The 18369-nt window shown below is 35.2% G+C and overlaps 1 protein-coding gene across 1 annotated transcript in view; it reads left to right on the forward strand.

Annotated features, from left to right (window-relative positions):
* The window catches only part of Fig4 (FIG4 phosphoinositide 5-phosphatase), a 115608-nt gene that overhangs the window by 11804 nt on the left and 85435 nt on the right, over positions 1-18369 (forward strand). Inside the window, exons 2-6 of the mRNA XM_042674922.1 lie at positions 1052-1150; positions 2785-2908; positions 6655-6811; positions 12822-12872; positions 17104-17252. Of these exons, the coding sequence (XP_042530856.1) occupies positions 1052-1150; positions 2785-2908; positions 6655-6811; positions 12822-12872; positions 17104-17252 (580 nt within the window). The remainder of the gene's footprint in view (positions 1-1051; positions 1151-2784; positions 2909-6654; positions 6812-12821; positions 12873-17103; positions 17253-18369) is intronic.

The raw sequence follows: 18369 nt of genomic DNA on the forward strand, positions 1-18369 counted from the left end.
TGTAGTTGCTCTATTAAAGTCATTTTCAAGGTTTATTTGACAAAATATCAATATTTGAATAGCAATAATTGTCTAAGCTTCCTAATTACATGCTGAGCTTTCTAATTCTTACCAGAGCTGCTGCTTCCTGGCAAAGCTTAAACATCAGTCTCCAATCAATCAGTTAGATTAATTTCTCTGTGGTATAATTAAATTCATCGGACCCAGTTACTGGCACTTTTCAGACATCACACTGATTCTTATCATGAAGCCATTAAGAATATTTCAGTTTTAAAATTACCCGTTTGGCAAGTTGGACTCATAAAAGCACGAGTAGAATGGTAGTTGCTAAAGGGATGGGGATTGGGAGAGAATTTGGAAGCTCTTGGTCCTATGGTATAAATTTTCATTTAGAAGATAAAAAACCTTATAGGAATCTAATGTATAGCATTGATACAATATTTTGTACCTTATTGTTTACTTGAAATTTATTAAGAGTGTAAATGTTTTTACCATATACACACACATACACAGACATTAACTTCGTGATAATGGATATGTTAGATCTCTTAAACCATCACTTTGTACACCTTGAATACACATAAGTTTTGTCATGTTCACCTCAATAGAGAGAGAAACTAAAAACTCACTTTGCAGAATCCGTCTTTAATCTGCTAAGAATACCTTTCTTTAAAAAATTCTTCTATTCCTAGGGGCTGGGAAGGTGGCTCAGTGGTAGAGCGCTTGCCTTGCATGCCTGAGGCTCTGGGTTCGATTTCCCAGCACCACATAAGCAAAAAGAAAAAAAGCCGGAAGTGGCACTGTGGTTCAAGTGGTAGAGCGCTAGCCTTGAGCTGAAGAGCTGAGGGACAGCGCCCAGGCCCTGAGTTCAGGCCCCATGACCGGATCCCCCCCCCCAAAAAAAAATTCTTCTATTCCTGAAATGTTAACAGAAATGTTTTTTAAAAGGTAACCTGACTTGATAATGTATTTTAAAAATCTGAAATGGCTATAATATAAACAGAGGAAAAAAATGCCTCAAAAATCTAACAACATTTCTTTTTATTTATAGAGGTATTTTCTAGTTGGGAGCAATCATGCAGAAACGAAATATCGTGTCTTGAAAATTGATAGAACAGAACCAAAAGATTTGGTTATAATTGATGATAGGGTAAGTATCTTCCCAAACCTGGCCACAAACAAAAACTTTCATGTTTATTGTTTAAAGGTTATGAAATATCCTTATAGCTTTAGAAATGTTTTTTTCTTTTAAATCATGAATCTAAAAGTTACAACTGTTTTTCTTGGTTGACTAGAATTTGTATCTATTCTGTTTTCTAGAAATTACTGGTGTCAAGGTATATGCCATAATTATACTTTGTCTTTCAGTTTGATTGTTTGGAAAGCACACATCTTAGATAATTTATGAATATATCTTCTTAAAGAGTTGATGTTTTGAGCACTCAGTACAACTTAATGTTACATCCATGGAAGATAATATCTATTAATATGCTTCCATATAAAGTTACTTAAAGTCCAGGAAGACTTCTATGCTAAAGATGCTTTATTATACTGTTAAAAATCACCTCTATGACCACTTCTGCTGACTTCCTATTCACTTGAAATTGAGAAATGATTCTTACTAAGATAATATTTTATTCAGAGTCAGGAATAAAGAGGCTTAATTCAGGTAGCACAAAACATGAAATAGTCAAAAGTGAAATCTAACAAATTGGTAATCAGTATAGTTAATTTTGGCTCTTTTCAAATGCGGGATTATGTCTTACATATTAAAAAAATTCTTGTCTGTGAATATTTCTTAGTTCATGTAGATTCCTGGTTTTTAAGCAGGAAAATGAGTTTGGAACTCATTTTCATTAGACCCTTTGCAAAACTATTTTCTTTTTTTCTTCTTTTTTTTTTTTTTGGGTCCGGTCATGGGGCCTGAACTCTGGGTCTGGGCGCTGTCCCTCAGCTCTTCAGCTCAAGGCTAGTGCTCTACCACTTGAGCCACAGCGTCACTTCCGGCTTTTTTCTTTTAGCTTATGTGGTGCTGAGGAATCGAACCCAGGGCCTCTGACATGCAAGGCATGTGCTCTACCACTGAGCTACCTTCCCAGCCCTGCAAAACTATTTTCTGTGTTGTAATAATTTTGGTTAATTTTTTTTTTTTTTTTTTTTTGGTTGTGGGGCTTGAACTCTAGACCTGGGCACTGTCCCTCAGCTCTTCAACTCAAGACTAGTGCTCTATCACTGCGCCACTTCTGTTTCTGAGTGGTTGGAGATAAGAGTCTCACAGACTTTCCTGCCTGGGCTGGCCTTGAACCACGATCCTCAGATCTCAGCCTCCTGAGTAGCTAGGATTACCGGTGTGAGCCACCGGCGCCCAGCTTAATTTTGAATAAATTTTTTATTGTGATTTCCTGCATTACTCCTGGAGTCCATTCCTCCACTTACCTATGAATTTATAATGATTCTTGGCTTTATTTGGGAATGGAATTGACCAATGAGGGAGCCTTTGAGAAGCTAAGAGCTATGGATCTTCTCACAAAAATGCATACATATCCATATAATTTTAAGTCTCTGAATACCTGGCTCAGAGTATAAGGTTTTGATCACATTTTTTTTTAGTATAGTAATATGAGCCAATTACCAGCTTATGTTAAAGAATTATTGGCTTTCTAAATGACAGCTTAGTCATACATTATGTAGTGTAAGAAATAGGGGTTCTTACAGGCAGCTTTTAATTTTTAGGGGTAAATAATAATTGATATAACCTTATAGATTACTTGTGCTTATTTTTAGCATGTATATACTCAGCAAGAAGTACGGGAACTTCTTGGCCGCTTAGATCTGGGAAATAGGACAAAAATGGGACAGAAAGGATCCTCTGGGTTATTCCGAGCTGTGTCAGCATTTGGTGTTGTCGGTAAGAAATGAGGCTCCCTGTGGCTACCTTCTTTCCCCGCCCCTTTTTTAAAGAGAGCTTATAAGCTATATAGATTTATAGTTATAACCCATCACTGTGTTATCAATATAAATAAACCATCATCTCTGAGCTATTACCTATAACTTTAAACAATCTTTCATTGTTTAAACTTAATTCTCCATAAATCAAAGAGCATTTATACATCTATGTGCCCAGCAGATCATGTTTTTTTTTTAAAATGCCATTACTGATTAAACTTAGGATCTCATGCTCTCACTTGATTCTTTCACTGAAGACTACTGCTCTAACACTTGTGCCACACCTCTGCTTTGGGCTTTTTGGTGATTACTTAGAGATAGGAGTCTCAGATTTGTCTGCTCTGGCTGGCTTCCTACTGGGATCCTCAGATCTCAGCTTCCTGAGTATCTAAGATTATAGGCTAATTGCCTTCATCCAGGATATAAACAAATCTGGAATTGTTCATAGGTCTTTGCAGAGTCTGCTGGCTGGCTTGTTGTGAAATGAAAAAGTAAAAAATTAGCTTAGACTGTTAAGTATTTGGCCAAAGTGAAAATACAGTAAAATGAAAAGGAATTTATCCTAAAAACAGGCTGTAGTAGTGAGGTATCAGCACTTCCTTTTGGGGATGACAACTGTTTTCTTACTCAGTGAGAAACTTCTTTAAAATTACAAAGCATCAGAAACTTTGCTGTTGAAATTGTATGAGACAGATGAAACATCTCACTGTTACCGGCAAGATCTAAGTCACTGTGGCACGAGAAGCAGCTTCTATTTACAACTCATGGATAGAATTTCAGATAAGGGATTTCTGGACACACATTCTTTCCTCAGCTAATATTGTTGTTTTCAAGAAATCAGGATCCTGGTCTGCTTCATAGTTGAAGCTTGATATTGATGTATTTAAGTATAGACTGCTTTGGTTTGAGCCTTGCCTAAGCCTCTCTTCCCCTTTTCTTTCCTTTAGTGGGATGTTCCATAGTTCCTTCTGGTGGGGGAAGGAATGGGTAGAAAAGGGGAGAGAATGATGAAAGGAGTGACTCTGTTCAAGATGCATTGTACACATGAATGGACATACTAAATTGAAATTCTCTTGCATAACTATTTGAAGTTGATACTAAAATAAAGAATATAGTGCAGTGCTTTTCAAGTCTTTGTGGTAAAGGACCAGTGTTTTGCCCTAATATGTTTCACACCAGAACATGATACTATAATCCATAACTTGTAGTCATGTTATTCAGCATGCAACTCAAAACATTGAGTTCATTGTCACCCAAACTATAATCTATATCCTTCCAAGGCAAATTCATTGATCATGCACACACATATTGTAGTGATCTCAAATTACTCCAAGATTTCTAACTCCTGTTCTAAATTGTTTACTTATCATGGCACTGAAAGTTTATGGGCAGGTCACTGGATCCTAATTTGAGTGTTACACACCTAGACAATTTTCTTTGCTCTAAACATGCATCATTCTATCTGTAGCTACATTGCCAATCCTGTGCTGTTCATTGGTATTAGGTGGCCAGCAGGAAATTTGGTAAACTAATGTTTGGTATTATGAGTTCTACCACAAAGTTGTTTTTTCTGGTCTTGGGGTATGTGAATGGAGTAGGTGGCTGGCGACCTGGAGTCCTTATTACTGTCAACTCTGTGACCATCCTAGGTCCTTCTGATACATACCCCATAGGCATATATCCTTTTATTGCCTTTATCACCTGTCAGAGACTGCTCATTTATTTAATTCATTCGTTTATTTTATTATTTGTTTGTGTGTGTGTGTGTGTGTGTGTGTGTGTGTGTGTGTGTGTGTGTATTCCTGTGTGCCAGTTATAGAGTCTGAACTCAGGACCAGAGTTTCTTTTGCTCAAGGCTACCACTCTTATCACTTGAAGCATAGCTCCACTTCTAGCTTTTTTTTTTTTAAATTGTGAAAATACCATACAGAGGGGTTACAATTACATGGGAGAGATAGTGAGTACATTTCTTATCAAGCATTGTTGCCCCCCCCCCCCCCCCCCCCCGCCCAGCCAAAGTTGTAAAGTTCATTTTTCGACATAACTTCTTATACATCTCATTGTTGTAATAGGTCCACCTGTAACCCTATTTAAACAATTTGTTTTTTTCCTTCCCCTCTACAAATTATATCAACATCAAATACAGTGAAGCAGGGCTTATACCCTGGGGGAGGTACATACAAAGCAACAAAGAAATCATCTTATAAATATGTTGGCAACAATTGCAAGAAAGAAAAAAACATTTGAATCCTTATCTTGGGGTTCATTTTGCCTAACGTCAACTTGTCTGACAGTTTCTGTTTGTCTAGTTATTGCAAATAAGGGAAACCATGGGACCTATATTTCTTTGGGCCTGGCTTACTTCACTTAATATAATTTTTTCCAAGTCTTTCCCCACTTATAGCTTTGTGATTGTTAATTCTAGCTAAAAGTCTCACAGACTTTCCAATCCAGGCTGGCTTTGAATCGCAGTCCTCAGATCTCAGTCTCCTGAATAGGCGTAAGCCACTGGCACTATATTATTTTAAAGGGGAATGGGTAAAATAAGTGCCTTGTAGTAAACTAGGCAATAGAGACTAAGCTCTTACTTAAAACAGTGCCTTTAAAGATAGATGGGAAGTCCAAAGTAGCAATGTAAGGGCCTCAGAATAGTTCGGGAGCAGTATAATTTAATGTTAGAGATGTCACTTTGGTTCTAGTTTTATAATTCAGGTAACATGTACAATGCTTTTTAGACAATGTCACCCCTTCCTTTGCTTTTCCTCATTTCCCCCCTCCCATCCCTGCGTGTAAATTGCTTAGTTCATTTTTTATGTAGTATATATTGAATATCCTGGTCTTTTTTTTTTTTTTTTTTGGAGAGGAAGGAGGTTCCATGATTACACATGTCTAGAGGATATATCATGAAGACTCACTTGTGAACATTAGCATTCTCTGAACTGGAAGTTTCAAAAATTTATGTAGTTTTCTTAAGTTTTTCAGCCTAGCATTTCTCAAATTTATTTGCTTACAGTGACTCTTCTCCCACTAAAATTTGTCAACTAGTATTTTGTGAAGATTATGTTAGAGGCAGTATTCTTATGGATATTTAAGTCTTCAAATCATACCAAACCACCACTCAGCAGTATGCCTTGTCTACATTCTTTTAGTTTGTAGGGAATATATATTGAGTTCTGTTTTGACATGTGAAACAGGCCAAAGAAATGTGTCTTCAGTTTTATCAGTCCTGTGTGTATGTGTGTGTGTATATATGTGTGTGTGTGTGTTTATAAGTAAAATTGTGGCAAATAATATAACATAAAATGTACTACCTGAATCCTTTTTAATTACATCATTCAGCAGTGATAACTGTGTACCTTGTCAGCAGATCTAGAAGATTTCATTTTCAGAATTGAAAAGTCTATATCTATTGAATAATTCCTCTTAATATTTTATATGTTTTTGCTCAAGGTTCTTCAGTCATATTTAGAATAAGACTAATTTTATTGAATAATGAATGAAATAAAATTGTTCAGATTAATAATTTTAGGTGATATAAGTGATAGTAAGGGTATTTCTAAAGAATACTTGTAATACAATCAAAAATTTCTGTGGCTATAAATCAGAGATTTGATCAAGTCAGAAACCTATCAAGTCTCTGATCTCTTAAATATGTATGTAAAGCATCACCAAGCTTATAAACATTACTGATTTTTTTTTCATTGACAGGGTTTGTCAGGTTTTTAGAAGGTTATTATATTGTGCTGATAACCAAACAGAGGAAGATGGCAGATATTGGAGGTCATGCAATATATAAGATTGAAGATACCAATATGATCTATATCCCCAATGATTCTGTACGGATTTCTCATCCTGATGAAGCTAGGTATGTACTGGTGGTATCTAGGTGGCTTTTTGTTTTTGTTTTTTTTGGTAGTACTAGGGTTTGAACTCAGGACCTAATGCTTATCTTATTTGCTTGGCTAGACTTGTTTGGTTGGCTAGTGCTGTACTACTGAAGCCACACACCTCCAGCCTAGCTTTCTGCTGGTTATTTTGGAGATAGAGTCTCATGAACTTTTTTGCCTGTGCTGGCCTCAAGTCACAGTCTCTTCTGGATCTTAACCTCCTGAGTGGGTAGATCACAGGAATGAATCACCAGGGCCTGTTTTACATTATTCATTCACTTTATTTATTATTATTTCAAATACTGTAGCAATTAGAAAGCAAAGCATAATCAAAGATTATAAATGTTGCATAAAAAGATCAAATATTGGCTTAGATTTCTACAGCTTTTGTTCAGGGCTATTAAAGCTCCATTATAACAATCAATTCAAAGATTTAACAGTAGCTATTAAGATCATTATGTGCCAGGCACCTGTGGCTCATGCCTGTAATCCTCCTAACTCAAGAGGCAGATCCAAGTGGTCACAATCAGAAGCTAGCCTAGGCAGAAAAGTCCATGAGACTGTCTCCAAAGTAACTGTGCCATCTGAGCAAACAAACCTAGCAAGAGTGAGGGCTTGCGTTCAAACCCTATTATTAGCCAAAATAAAAAACAAAACCCATACTATTAGGTGTAAGGAATAAAATATTCATAGTCTTAACACATTAAAGTCTTTGGATCTCTTCAATTTATAAGATAAAGAATTTTTATGATTCTTTATTTTATAATAATGGCAGACATACTTAATGGAATAACTGGCAGACATACTTAACCAAATGATGAAATGATATCACTTTTCTTTTTTTTTCGGTCAGTCATAGGGCTTGAACTCTGGGCCAGGGTGCTGTCTGTCAGCTCTTCGGCTCAAGGCAAGCACACTGCCACTTGAGCCAAAACACAATTCTTGTGGTTTATTGGAGATAAGAGCCTTGGGGACTTTCCTACACAGGCTGGCTTTGAACCGTTATCCTCAGATCTCAGCCTCCTGAGTAGGTGGGATTACAGGAGTGAGCCACCATTACAGGCATGAGCCACTGACCTCTGGCATAATAGCACTTTTTAATTGAAGCAAGGTGAGATAATTAAGTAGTTTTTTGCTGAAAATATTAAACTTGACTTCAACTATGAGGAAATATTTTTTTAATTTTTTAAATTATCTTTAAGTTGTTATACAGAGGAATTCATTGAACATGTTAGTTTATGAGCACAATGCATATGGAACAATACCATCTCTTCCGTTTTTGTCCTCCTTCCCTTTCAACACCATCATTCCCCTCAGTTATGCTAGGCATTATGATAGGCATTGAATAGTATGATTGTATTCCCCCTGCCCCCAAAATAATGTTTTTAAATTCCTGTCATGGGACTTTTTGCAAGCCATTTTTGATATCTTCAAAAATGTCATAAAAATGTCAGTCATCACAGAGAAACAAAAGACCATTCTAGATTTTAGAACAGATAAAATACATGAATTCCAACTATATCTTTGATTCAGATGTGCATTTCATGCACACACATGCAGAGAGCTATAAACATATAATAATGTCACAGATTGAATATTTCTTATCCAAAATGTGGGGGAGAAGTGTTTCAGATTTTAGACTTGTTGGGATATTTGCATTAAATATGCTATGACATCTTGAGACTGGGATCCAAGTCTAAATAGAGAATTCAGATATTTTTCTTATACATATACAGTAGGTGATTTTATACAGTATCCTTTGTGTACCTATGTTTTGACAGCAGCATGTCACATGAGGTCAAATGTGGAACTTTCCATTTTTTTTTGTAGTGTCATGACAGTGGCTCAAAATGGATTCAGATTTTGGAGCATTTCAAATTTCAGATTTTCATATGGTGGGTTCTCAATGAAAAGGATTAGAAAAATAAAATGTACTTGTGTATTTAGAGAGAGAGAAAGAGCGAGCGAGCGAGAGAAAGAGACAGAGAGAGAGTGTTTAAAAAAGCTTCTAACACTGAGTTTTTAAGAAGGATATACTGGTATTGGTTGTACTATTTTTCCCCTAAGCTTTTCATAAATTTGAAGCTTTTCAGAAATTCTAGGAGGAAGTTATTAGAGTCTTGAGAATGTGGGTAAAAGCTATCAACAAATAGATTTAAAATTATAAAAGTTCCCTTGAAGGTTAAAATGAAACAAAGTTAGGCATCCTTGTTTTTAGGATGGGTAATGATTTAGATTTTAATTTTGTTATTAATTGTATTTTTTTGACATACAAATCGAAATTTGAGGTGATAGAGATCTTTTACTTGAGATCTCATTAGGTAATAATTTTCTGGATTTTTGTGATATTGACTTTAAATAACTTGTTAGTGGTGATGCTAAAAATAATTTGCTTCAGATGAGGATGGATACAATCTACTGGGTAAAATAAAGAAGATCTCTTGTTTTGTACAAACTGAAAGTGATATCACAAATAGCATACAGGCAGACATATATGTTAATTGAAAGTGAATTAATTAGTCCAGCACATAAAAATGAAGGGAAGAAAAGAGTTCAAGAGGTTTATAGATGCTTTATACTTCATATATACTTTATATGTAAACTCTGCATTCATGATTCAAGAATATAAAATAATTTTTTTCTATACAGTGATTTGGCTAGCTGTAGAGTGAAATTATCAATGATTACTACTATAGTGAATGGATATTATCCAGAATAAGATGCAGTTAAATTTATAATTTATTATAAGTAGGATGAAACAATATTCTTTGATAGGAAAATGTTTAACATACTTGTAAATGTTTAACACATTATATTTAAGTAACATATAATAATTTAAGTAACATATAATAATTCATTTCAATAAAAATATTAGATAAAATATTGAGAATTAAAGCAAGTACTATTTAATGTTTCATACATAAGGACAAGTATAGATTATCCTTATAATACATGGTTACATCAACATTAGAAAATTTACTGAAAATTGTTACTTTAAAATATGGTGAGGAAAAATATGACTATCTTCACATTTGTAGTAAATATATGTGGCAGAATTCCAGATCCATTTGCGATCAGTGATTAGAAAACTATGGATATAAGTATCTTTTCTGAACCTGGTAAATGATACTTATTAAAAAGTTATATCTAAAATTATTCTTGGAAGCAAAATTTAAAACATTGCCTTTGAAGTAAGGAAAAATAGAGATATCTGCCATAACAAATATATTGAAAGCTTTATTCAATAGATTAGAAAGATTAGAAAGCTGAGGCATGAAGCTTGAAAAGAAACAAGCAGGGGAAACAAAGGAGGAGGCAACAATGCTCAATAGGAAATGTACTCATTACCTTGCTCATGTAACAGTAACCCCTCTGTACAGCATTTTTACAATAAAAAAAGAAAGAAGAAAGAAGCATTGCCATTATGTATGCAGCATGATTTTCTACTTTAGAAAATCTAAGAATACCTACTCTCAGAACTAATGAAAAAATTAAACAAATGACTGAAGAAAACAATAGACATGTATGAATCAGTAATTTTCCCACACCTGAGTGATAGAGAAAATTTCATGATGACCCTATTTACAGTAGCAGCAAAACCATACTGTATCTGGGAATAAGTATAACAAAATTACACAAAACTTTATTATAGAGAAAATTTCTAGCGCTGTTGAATACTTAAAACCCCTAATAATGGGAAAGCTGTTCCTTTGTTCATATATGGTAAGACTGAGTATCCTAAGTGTTGCTTTTTTTTCTAAAATTGGTTCATACATTCAATGTAAATGTAACCTACACTCAAGAAGGTTAATAAAAAATGGAACATGACAAGCTTCTTTTAAAATTCATGTAGAAATGTAAAAGTCTAAGCATAATCCAGACAGTTGTAAAAAAGAAAACAAGAAAGGGTAAGTCTAACCAAGAAAGGGTAAGTCTAACCAAGACAGTAGGACTTGTAATAATTTAGATAACTGGATTGTTATTTCTGATAAGACTGCTTGGTATTCATGGAGGAATTGGCATTGGCCAATGAACAGAGTCACGAAGGTCCAAGAAAATAGCCATTTTAGTTAGGAAAGTGATATATATTAGAGTTAGTGTACGTGCTGGTTTTTCTATTTGAAAGGTGATAAAATTAGATTCCACTTTCTGATAGTTTTCAAGGAACAATTCAAAAAGTACAACTTTAAGAAATTTATGGAAAATATTTCAAGATCTTAGCATGGAAAAAAATTTATAAATAATGCTAGATTAGCTGGGTGCTGGTGGCTCACACCTGTAATCCTAGCGACTCAGGAGGCTGAGGATCGTGGTTCAAAGCCAGGAGGTAAGAGGATTGTGGTTCAAAGCCAGCCCGAGTAGGAACGTCCACAAGACTTTTTTTTTTTTTCTGCTTATGTGGTGCTCAGGAATCGAACCCAGGCCTCATGCATGCAAGGCAAGCACTCTACCCTGAGCCACCTTCCCAGCCCCTACAAGACTCTTATCTCCAGTTAATCAGCAGAAAAGCAGAAGTGGCACTGTGGCTCAAGTAGAGCTCAGCGACAGCTCCCAGGCCCAGAGTTCAAGACTCACGACCAACAAAGAAAAAAGAAAAAGAGAAAACATTGCTATATTTGATGCTTTCTGTATTAAAAATACTTTTACAATTTAGGCAAATTTTAGGAGACAAACAACAGTGAATGTAGACATTTACAACATATAACAAAGAATAGTATTTAGAATATCTGATAAATTTCAGGGAGAAAAAGATAGGCAGACTTACTGAAGAATGGTTAAAAGTAAGAGCAGATATATCACAGAAGAGATGCTGAACTTTGCTTTTAGTTTGGGAATTGCAAATTTTAAAAGACACCATTTCTTTCTCATTCGTCAGAGTAGGAAGAAAATATCTGCTGCCATCAAATGTTATTGGGAAATGAATTCATACTATGAGATCCAGGCTTTGAAGATAAATGAGTTATACCCTGTGAGTTGGAGTGATAACAGTCCCTCAGGCAGACATACTCTAGTACAACTGAAAATGCATTATCTACAACCCATTGGTTTTGCTTCTTTGTATGAATATATATGTATATATATGTATATATATATATATATATATATGTATATATATATATATATATATATATATATACAGGAAAATGGAGTGTTCTTAGCTATACTATTTCTTATAGTGGAATATTGGAAAGAACTTACTACTCTATCAGCTGAGGAATACATACGTAAAATGTGGTATGTATGATTCAGTAAACATCAATTAAAGCAAACAAATTCTAAACTTTCAACACCTCTGCATTTCAAAATACGAGTGAGTAAAGTTAGTTGCAGAACAATATAGAAAATATGAAATGGTCTGTGTAATATATTCAGCATACAATATAAGTTATATGTCACTTAGAGATGTCTAATGTGGACAAAGAATTATAACAGTAATCAGGAGAGTATTGCATTTAGTGAGAGAAAATGAAACTGGGAAGACTAAATTGGATTTTAACTTTTAAAATTCTGTTTTAATTGTTTTATGCTAAAAGCATTAAAGTGAGTGTGAAAAAATGTGAATGATATTTACTCCTAAGTGGTAGATAATGTGGATATTTTGTTCTATACTTTATTTTTCACTTAAAAAAACCATGCCGACTTAAAGCAATAATGATCCACAAACATTTTGTTTTTGCTCCATCCAACCTCAAGTTATTTACAAAATACACTGTAAAACAAACACAGTCTTTATTTCTGTCTGCGCCCACAAATGGGTGGGGTGCCTGGCAGCCTGTTGCTATAAGGAAGGACTGTGGAACTGAAGTTAGTTAGGGCTGTGAAGTATAGTCAGCAGACTTAGAGTTGCTTCAATGACATCTCTGTTTCAGGGATGGCTTGAGTTCCTCAGGTCAATGCTGTACTTACTAATATAAATATAAGCATATGTTAAACGTGAAAAATAACAGAATTGTATAAAATGTAATAGACTTTTAATTTTTCTTTTAGGTATCTACGAATATTTCAAAATGTGGACCTATCTAGCAATTTTTACTTTAGGTAGGTTTGTGTTTTGTTTTGTCCCTATGACTCACCTAAACTTTCTCCAGGGGGTAAAAACAGAATCAGTGTGTAATTAATAGTGAATTATTTCACTTGGAAGCATTAGAAAATCTGATATTTAAAATTTTTGAATGGATAAATTAAGACATTATTTATTCTCACTATAAAAATCAATTTTGGCCAGGTGCTCGTGGCTCACTCCTTTAATCCTAGCTACTCAGGAAGCTGAGATCTGAGGTTCATAGTTCAAAACCACCCTGGGCAGGAAAGGCTGTGAGACTCTTATCTCCAGTAAACTACTAGAAGACCGGAAGTGACACTGTAGCTCAAATAGCTCAAATGGTAGAGCACTGGCCTTGGGCTGAAGAGCTCCGGGATAGCGCCCAAGCCCAGAGGTCAAGCCCCATGACCAACAAAAAAAAAAAAAGAAAAAAAAAGAAAAAAAGAAATACCAGTTTACTTGGATTCTGTCTCTACTAAGTTATAACAATGTCAGAATTCTATTTTTAGTTACTAATTTGGAAAAAATTAGGTAAAAAAAGTAGGAAGAATTCTTGCAACACTGAATTTTTTTTTTTTTCAGTAGTGGGGCTTGAACTCTGGGCCTGGGTGCTGTCCCTGTGCTCTTCAGCTCAAGTCGAGCACTCTACTGCTTGACCACAGCACCACTTCCGGTTTTCTAGTGGTTTATTGAAGATAAGAGCCTCACAGACTTTCCTTCCGGGCTGGCTTTGAACTGAGATCCTCAAATCTCAGCCTCCTGAGTAGCTAGGATTGCAGGCGTGAGCCACCGGCACCTGGCTAACACTGAAATATTATTGGTGATATTAATAGTTTTTTTTGGAACAATGTAGTAGGTAGTGAAAACACATCCTAGATAAAATGTCAGGAGGAAAAATATAGCTATATAAACTCTCTCTCTCTCTCTCTTTCTTTGGTTGTGGGGTGCTGTCCCTGCCTCTTTGTACTCATTGCTAGTGCGCTACCAATTGAACCACAGCACAATTTGTGGTTTTTGAGTGGTTAATTGGAGATAAGAGTCTCATGGGGACTTTTCTGCCCAGGCTGTCTTTGAACTGTGATCCTCAGATCTCAGCCTCCTGAGTAGTTAGAATTATAGGCATGAGCCACTGGTGCCCAGCTAAAAATACAGATTTCTATTAGATATTTATGGATATCACAAGCTAACCAGGTAATCTAGGGACAACCCAAAATACTATTGAACAGGCAAGTAAATTTTGGTAGAACATTATGATCAAGTGTTAGGTTACCATTGATGTCACCAGTATGTGGATCTGGTATACAATGTTACTCTGGAAGAGTCTACCTGCCATAATGTCTACTCTAAAAACAGAGCACAAAATAATATGATGCCCCTCAGTAGATTAATTGATCAAAAATGTGATATATGTGTATACACACACACACACACACACATATGAATTCTGTGCTTCCATCAGAAAGAATAACATCGCCCCTTTTGTTAGGAAATGGAAATACTTGGAAAAAAATCATATTAAGTAAGCCAGACCCAAAGAAATATAGGTCCCATGCTTTCCCTCATTTGCAATAATTAGTATATATCAAGGATAATTTTATCAGATGAGCAGAAAAGCTCAAAAGCTATGTACATATGACCATATAAGATGTTGCTAAGTGAAATGAACCCCAAGATATGGACACAAGGTCTCTCTTTGTTGTTGTTTTAAATGTGCTATGTGATTTTTTTTTGTTTACTTTGTATGTTCTTCCCCCTATGGGAAATCCGCTGTCATCACTGTACTTGATTTTGGTACCCTGCATCTTGTATATACATTTGTCTTAATTTGGGGAAGGGAAGGGGAATAACAAAATGCTGAAATAAGGACACAGGATGACCCATTGTAAGAATGATACCCACAAGACAGTATATTGGAAATGAACTTTACAACTTGGGGGGAGGAAGGGAGGGAGAGGAGGGATAGTGGGAGGACAACAGAGAGGGGGTAACAATGCTCGACAAGAGATGTGCTCATTGCCGTATGTAACTGTAACCCCTTGTACAGCATCTTTACCATAAAATAAAATTAAAAAGAAATAATATGTACCAGTAAGGACTTGAATCATAAAGACAGAAAGAAGACCCATGGCATTTGTGGCTACTGGAGTATATGCTGACAGGGTATCTTACTTTTTTTTTTTTTTAAGAAATTAACTTTGTTAATTAAGTTAATTGGTTTTTTTATGGAATAAAATACATGTCTAATATGTAGAGTATGTTATGTCTTTATTGATGTAAAGCTGAAATTTATTATTTTAATCATCATAGAATGAAATTATTTTCACTTTTACAGATGGAAGTATATACTTCCATTGTATTTGTCACCACCATGTACTTTTCAGTCCTTATTGCTTACTTTATGTTTGTGGCATCTTTAAGGTTAAGAAGTTTGGTGGTACTTTTACAAATAGTCTCCTTTCACTTCATTTCTCTGAGTTTTGTCTGCATCCTGTGCTGAATTCTATACATCATTCCAAAAGTAAAAACACTTAGGCTGATATTGTCTCCCAAGTATTCTTTTTTTCTCATGCATTTTGAATTGTTATTATAAAGGTGAGGTACAGAGTGGTTACAGTTACATAAGTCAGATAAAGAGGACATTTCTTTTTTAACAATGTCACCCCTTTCTCCTTCCTAGTTTTCCTCTTTCGTCCCCACTCACATTGTATAGTTCCTTTTCAACATAGTGTCTAGTGAGCACCACTGCTGTATTTGTTCACCCTTTGTCCCACCATTTTTGTGCCTCCTTACCCTCCCAAAGATAAATGAACAAACAAGACAAAAATGATAGGAAAACAAAAATAGCAAAAAAGAAAAAAATCTCATTTCCATTTTCTGGAATTCATTTCAATAAATATTTTATGATCAGCTGTACATGGGTATTGTTTTTACAAGGTTATATTATTTCTTATGACTTAGCTAGAATGAAGCAGTTGTTTTAAATAGGAAGAATTAATTGTTAAAAGTCAGAAACCAGTTTCTTAGTATAGCTTTTATTCCTTTGAGATTAGATGTTATTACAGTAAATGAAGCCATCAAACAATGTGGTAAAACTTAAGTTTTACAGACAAAATTGAAATCAACTAAATTGTATAAATAAGATACAGAAGAAATAATAATTAATGAGTGTCTATAGGCAGGATTATAACCATCTTATAATATTACTAATGTACTTGAAAAGCAAATTTATATAAACAAAGATACCTTCTAAAATTTTGTACTAAAATAGCTAAAGGTGCTTATAAAATGATTGTCAAAATTGTAGCAGATTGTTATTTTTATTTGCTCAGAAACAATTTAATTTACTTACATTTAGTTATTTATTCATTTATTTATTTCAGTATTGGGGTTTGTATTTAGGGTATTATGCTTCTGAGTGTGGCTTGAGTCATACCCCCAGCCTTTTTTGTTTTTAGTTTTCAAATATAGTCCCAAATTTATGCCTGAACTGGCCAATACTTTGATCATCCTCACATGTTTCCTTTGTAGTTGATATGACAGGCATGTTATCATGCCCAGGTTTTTCTTGGTTATGATAATGTCTTGTGAAGGTTTTGCTTGAGTTGGTCTCAAATCATGATGCTCCTGATCCTGTAGCATAATGAGTTAGCTAGGATTTATAGGTGTGAACTGATAACTGATGACACTTAAACTTTTATATGGCTTTTATTTTGCCTAAAGCATCATGTTTCTCTATAATGACATATGTGCTTATTCTTGTTTTACAATGTTATGATACCACTATTAATAACGAATAGAATTATTTTTGCTTATATGAAAAGTAGAGTAAGAACCATGAACTATACTATTTAAGTGAGTATTATAGTTATATATAGAATGCCATTTAGATAGTATGATATGAATATGACCCTTTGAATAAGACCTGAACTTAACAATGGCTTCAGTGTGGAGCAAGAAAATGCACATTGAACTAATCAAGGAATGTAGGCTTCTTACATTATATTGAATATTTTTAGTCATACAAATGCCTAATTCACATGGTGACTATTTTATTTCCAATTGTATTAATATTTGGCTCTGTTTCCAGGGCTTATTTGAACAGCATTGCTTCCAAGTTCAGTAACAGCTGTTAAATAATTTAGTTCACAGATTTTAATTCTGTATAGGAAACAACACTGTGAAATATGTTTTGCTTTTGTAATTTTTAAGCTTCATTTCTCTTCTCAGTTACAGCTATGATTTGTCCCACTCACTTCAATATAATCTTACTGTCTTGCGAATGCCCCTGGAGATGTTAAAGTCAGAAACAACCCAGACTCGCCAGGAGAGTTTTGACATTTTTGAAGATGAAGGATTAATTACACAGGGTGGAAGTGGTAGGTGGTTTGAAGGATACTTAATGCATGTGGCATCCATGAAATGGTACCTTATTAAATTCACTCACATTTCTTTCATATTTCTCCAAAATCTGCTCTTTATCTTTACATAGTTTTTTGGTTTTTTTTTTTGGGGGGGGGGGGGTGGTGGTGGTGGTAGGTACATGACCTTGACCAATTTAGAGAAACCATTAATCAGTATTTGATTTCATTTGTAGGCCAGCCAGAAAATTGCTGACATTTTCTAGCAATTATTCATTCAATTTTTTTTTTTTTGTACTGGTCCTGAGGCTTTAACTTAGGCCTGGGCACTGTTCCTGAGCTTTTTGCATATGGCTAGCCCTCTACTGCTTGAACCATAGCCCCACTTCTGACTTTTTGGTGATTAATTGGAGATAAGAGTCTCAAACACTTTTCTTCCCAGGATGGCTTCAAACCATGATCCTCAGATCTCTGTCTCCTGAGCATGAGCCACCCACTGTGTGTGTGTGTGTGCGTGTGCGCATGCACACGCTGATTCTGGAGCCTAAAACTCAACCGTGCTTTCCCTGAGCTTTTGTGCTCAAGGGTAGTGCTCTACCACTTGAGCCAAAGCTCTATTTCAGGTTTTTTAAAATTTTTTTTTTGTTTTTATTTTTATTTTTTGGTAGTTAATTGGAGATAATAGTATCACAGGCTTTACTACCCAGGCTGGCTTCAAACAGCAGTTCTCAGATCTCTTCCTCCTGATAGCTAGAATTATAGGTGTGAGCCACCAGCACCTGGCTGTTCATGCACTTTTTTTTGCCTGTCCTCAGGCTTGAACTCTGGGCCTGTGCTCTGTCCCTAGGTTCCTTTAACTCAAGACTAGCAGACTACCAGTTGAGCCACAGTGCCACCTCCAGCTTTTTCTGTGGCTAACTGGAGGTAAGAGTCTCTTGCACTTTCCTAACCGGGCTAGCTTCCAAACACGATCCTCAGATCTCAGCCTCCTGAGTAGCTAGGATTACAGACATGAGCCATTGGCACCTGGCTATTCATGTACCTTTTAAGGGATATATTCAGGCATAGACTTCTATTGAAATTTAAATGAGTAATTCTTTTTCTTTTCTGTCCTTCCTTCCTTCCTTCCCTCCCT

Source organism: Dipodomys spectabilis, unplaced genomic scaffold, assembly GCF_019054845.1.
Source record: "Dipodomys spectabilis isolate Male_0828 unplaced genomic scaffold, ASM1905484v1 ptg000001l, whole genome shotgun sequence".
Lineage (NCBI taxonomy): Eukaryota > Metazoa > Chordata > Mammalia > Rodentia > Heteromyidae > Dipodomys > Dipodomys spectabilis.